The 4,377-nt window shown below is 35.1% G+C and overlaps 3 protein-coding genes across 4 annotated transcripts in view; 2 read left to right on the forward strand and 1 right to left on the reverse strand.

Annotated features, from left to right (window-relative positions):
* Positions 1–1,050, forward strand: part of LOC104783068 (autophagy-related protein 8e) — a 1,949-nt gene extending 899 nt beyond the window's left edge. For both annotated transcript variants that reach the window (XM_010508152.2, XM_019245089.1), the window contains 3 exons: positions 34–89; positions 508–560; positions 657–1,050. In XM_010508152.2, the coding sequence (XP_010506454.1) occupies positions 34–89; positions 508–560; positions 657–876 (329 nt within the window). In that variant the 3' untranslated portion in view covers positions 877–1,050. The remainder of the gene's footprint in view (positions 1–33; positions 90–507; positions 561–656) is intronic.
* LOC104783069 (14 kDa proline-rich protein DC2.15-like) lies at positions 1,633–2,279 on the forward strand. Its single transcript, XM_010508153.2, has one exon. It carries the CDS (start codon positions 1,707–1,709, stop codon positions 2,100–2,102), a length of 396 nt encoding a protein of 131 aa, XP_010506455.1. The 5' UTR covers positions 1,633–1,706; the 3' UTR covers positions 2,103–2,279.
* The window catches only part of LOC109132569 (axial regulator YABBY 1-like), a 3,289-nt gene continuing 2,193 nt past the window's right edge, over positions 3,282–4,377 (reverse strand). The window contains exons 2-5 of the mRNA XM_019244268.1: positions 4,324–4,372; positions 4,154–4,229; positions 3,701–3,778; positions 3,282–3,584 (exon numbers count right to left, since the gene is read on the reverse strand). Of these exons, the coding sequence (XP_019099813.1) occupies positions 3,510–3,584; positions 3,701–3,778; positions 4,154–4,229; positions 4,324–4,372 (278 nt within the window). The 3' untranslated portion in view covers positions 3,282–3,509. The remainder of the gene's footprint in view (positions 3,585–3,700; positions 3,779–4,153; positions 4,230–4,323; positions 4,373–4,377) is intronic.

Raw genomic sequence — 4,377 nt, forward strand, 5'->3', positions numbered from 1 at the left:
TTTTTTTTTTTTTTGGGGGGGGGGGGGGTACAGAAAAGAGAAAGGCTGAAGCTGGAAGGATCAGGGAGAAGTACCCTGACCGGATTCCGGTTAGTTCTTTGATTTTATTAGATTTTGTTCTGTTCTTGTGGTGATGGATCTGTGTTTGCGTGTGTTTGTTTCAATGTTGGATTGGAAATCATAATCAGCTAAGAATTATTACAGAACATTAGCTAGTTTGTTTGAGAATCCAATACTGTTGAAGTCTTTGTTTTCTTTTTCTTTTTGGTTGTTTTGATCAGTTTTGTTCTGCTCTTGTAAGGTTTTACTTGTGTTTGCGTATGCATATGTGGTGAATACAATTGCACAAACAAGAACATGAATCTTTGTGGTGCTATTCGTAGTTTTGCTTGTATTATTAATGTTCTTTTTCGATTGGAATTCATAATTTGCCAAGAAATTGTTACATAACACAATACTTTTTGTTTTTCCTTTCAAGTTTCTGATCACTATTTTTACTGATTGCAGGTGATTGTGGAAAAGGCTGAGAAAAGTGAAGTCCCAAACATAGACAAGAAAAAGTAATGACCTTTGATCTTGTTAACTTGTTATGTTTCAATGTTGAACACTACTTGTATGGAGTTTTGAATTAACTTCTGGATTTTTGATAAATGTAGGTACCTTGTGCCGTCAGACCTAACAGTTGGTCAGTTTGTGTATGTGATTCGGAAGAGAATCAAACTAAGCGCAGAGAAAGCTATCTTCATATTCGTAGACAATGTTCTTCCTCCTACTGGAGAGCTAATGTCAAGCGTCTACGAGGATAAGAAGGACGAAGATGGCTTCCTTTACATCACTTACAGTGGCGAGAACACATTTGGTGCTTCTCCAATCTAATAATCCCTTTACCTGAGAAACGGCCACTTTTTATTTGCTTCCCATCTCTCAATTTCTATGTATAGTTTGGTTCAATCTCTTATCATTCCTCAAACAATTTGTGATTTACCATCTTCTTTTACTTCTTAAAATGTACATATACTAATCTTTAAAATATTCTCTTCTTTGGTATTATCATCTTCCAATTCCTCTTTGTGGCTTCTAAAAAGAGTTCATTAGACTGGTATCATTTGATGATGCTGCATGAATCTTTTCTGGATACCTCTCTAGAATGTATCTACAAGTTGGGATATACTAGACCAAATCAATCCAACCCAAATGTTGGAAAAGTGTAATGATGAGACTTTTTGGATTTTGTTTTTGGGATTATATTGTCCACTTGGATGTGGAAATTAATCGATTGATGCTGATCTTTTAGTTCATATATAAAAATCTAAAGGAATGGGGACTAATGCAATGCAACAATAATGTCTTATCAAACAACGTATAATCTACACCAAAACTGATACATCCCTCCCAGAGAGACACTCTGGCTCAACAAAGTTTGTGGAGCCTTTTACATTCGCAAACAAACAAGAGAAACATCTTGTCTTTTCCCTATTTATGATAGAAAAATATACAATTCCTAAAATTAGTCTAATCAATCTCATGGCCTCAAGTTGCAAAAGCCAACTAGCTGGATAGTTTTGTTTCTTGCTCAAATTTTCTTCAGTCACTCACATGCTTTACTATTTATATCTCTGTACATGTAATAACTTGTTCTATATAAACCATGTTCTCTATCTCTCCTTCCTTCACATTTCATTCCAAAACATTAACTAAAAGTTTCTATGGCTTCTAAGGCTCTTGCAGTTACAGCTCTTCTTCTCACACTTAATCTTCTTTTCTTCACTTTTGTAACCTCCACAAAATGTCCACCAACTACTCCTAAACCCCCTAAGTCTCCAAAGAAGGACCCTGCGGTTAAACCCACTTGTCCTACCGACACACTTAAGCTCGGTGTTTGCGCAGACTTATTGGGTTTAGTTAACGTTCTTGTTGGTTCTCCACCTAAGACTCCTTGTTGTTCACTTCTTCAAGGTCTTGCTAATCTCGAAGCTGCTGTTTGTCTCTGCACCGCTCTTAAAGCCAATGTCTTGGGGATTAATCTCAATGTTCCAATTGATCTAAGCTTGCTTTTGAACTATTGTGGCAAGAAACTTCCTTACGGTTTCCAATGTGATTGAAGATTTGAGATTTAAAAAGATAAAAGCTCTTTGGTTTGCAATGTTTGTTTCTACTGTTATCTATTGTTTTTGTGAGAAATATGCAAATTAATCTCCAACCTTTTGTTTCTCTCATATTGAGTTTGATGTAATCTTTGAGCTTGTTAATGAAACCTTTTAATGTATCTCTTTTATTAATACTAAGTTCTCTTAGATTTTGACTTGAGAGCTCTCGTCCAAAAGTTACGGTCAGTCATGGAGATGAATGACACACGCTCCAGTGCTCTTGCTTCAATCAAAGCCTCTATTTGCTTTAGAAGGTCTCTTCGTGGTCTCCCATTGGTTAATTATTATCCAATCCAGCATAGGCCCATATGACCACATGGACCACATTAGATTGAAAGCGATAGGGTAAAAAGAACCGGTATAATGTACAGTACTTAGAAATTGGATGATCCGGTATAAAAGTAACGAAGCGTTGCGCTTTTTGTCTGGAACTCTTGTTTTCTCGATGTCTTCGAGAAGTGTATAATACGGTGATCAGACAATGAAATACAGATCACCGCAGACTGAAGAAAAAAGTTCTGAAGCAGTTTCCGTTGGCAGATTTCGCTTATGAGAGATTTATAAGGATTAAGGACACTGATCAATTTATCATCACCGGTTCTTGATCACCATGTATTGTCTACCAATTGATAAGGAACCTCGTCACTAACCTTATTGGGCCGACTTATAAGCAGGCCTAATTACATAGTCAATTGACCCATTTACTATTGTTTGTTATTATTTTTCATCATGAACCTCAGTAATTCGAGATGTTTACAAAATAAGTATTTCTATACTTTATGTTCCCTTCTATTGCACATATTATGACAGTTCATATTTAATATACTGTTTAATTGTTTATTTAAAAACATTGGACCAACAAAATTACACCATCTCAAGAGAATCAGATTTTGGATGGAGAAATTTAGATAGATTTATATGGTTTCATGTTTCCGGGCCGGAGGGGGGAGCCAATTTATATATTTCCTTGCGGAAGTTAAATTTGCGATGATATGGAAATTAAAAAGAAGAAGCTTTTAGATTAAGTGACAGTTATAATTTCCTTTGATTTTTTTTGTAAATGTGGTGATCGATGGTGTAAAAATGAATTTTTGGTATAAAAATAACAATTTTAAAATTAGGCTCTGGGTAAAATAATAAAACATTGTGGTAAATTAAACAACTACAGATGAAATGTAACATAAGAACATTAATTAGCAAGATTTTGATTACAACAACAGAAAAAAAAAAGACACATGCATGCATATATTAATTAATTTATATAAGTTCAAGAAAGAAAAAAGAAACCCAACTTTTGAACATCATAAGCCTTATGAAATTGGATCTGAATCTCCCAAACACTTGTCGATTATATTTATCTTTTTAGTAAGGAGTCACGCCAACGTTAGCCGCAGGAGCATAGAACCCATCTTTCATCACCATGTTATCCTCTCCCTCCTATATATATACACCATGTTTAAGATATGATGATCAAACTCAATTGGAATTATTGTAGATATCTTACACAAACATATAAAAAGATGTAAGGTGTATGTCGACAGATTAGGGTTTACCTGTTGGGGCATGTTGGTTTTCTTCACGGGTTGATTGTCTGGCACGAGCCCGAAGTGTATGTGGGGGAAGTGGGCCCACTGCATTTCACATAAACAACATACGTACAAGACACATATCAACTTGTGTTATAACCCGACAAAAACTCTTTACTCCTAATCTCAGCTATACCTACATATGACTTTATTACCTATATATACAAGCAGATATAGTTATATATACCCATACATTAAACCAAACCCTAGTTTCTACCTGCAATCTAACCAAGTTGTGATGTTAGTTGTATCAATCGTTTAATTTCTATTGTAAAATGAAACAACAAAAGCCCTAGAAATAGAAGTGTTAATATAGATTGAACTAGATAAACACATTCAAAGGGTTTTGGAGTCTTTTGGTTGATGACATTTATTTCAACCAATATGTAATTTTGGGATGTGGAAGATTAAGGTTCTTACATTCTTGGCAGCAGCACTAAAGGCTTCTCTGTGGCTTATATCAGGATTACCAGCTTTGATGCGTTGGATCTCCTCCCTAAAATAAAGAAGTGACAAGGCATATATAAATGTCTGGGACAATTACGAATTAGAATATACGAATGATTGTAAAAAAATTGAATAAGACTCACTTGATGAATCGGTTATATGCGGATGGGACTCTCTGTCTTTTCTCTGGAGCTGGC

The sequence above is a fragment of the Camelina sativa genome, chromosome 4, assembly GCF_000633955.1.
Source record: "Camelina sativa cultivar DH55 chromosome 4, Cs, whole genome shotgun sequence".
Classification (NCBI taxonomy): domain Eukaryota; kingdom Viridiplantae; phylum Streptophyta; class Magnoliopsida; order Brassicales; family Brassicaceae; genus Camelina; species Camelina sativa.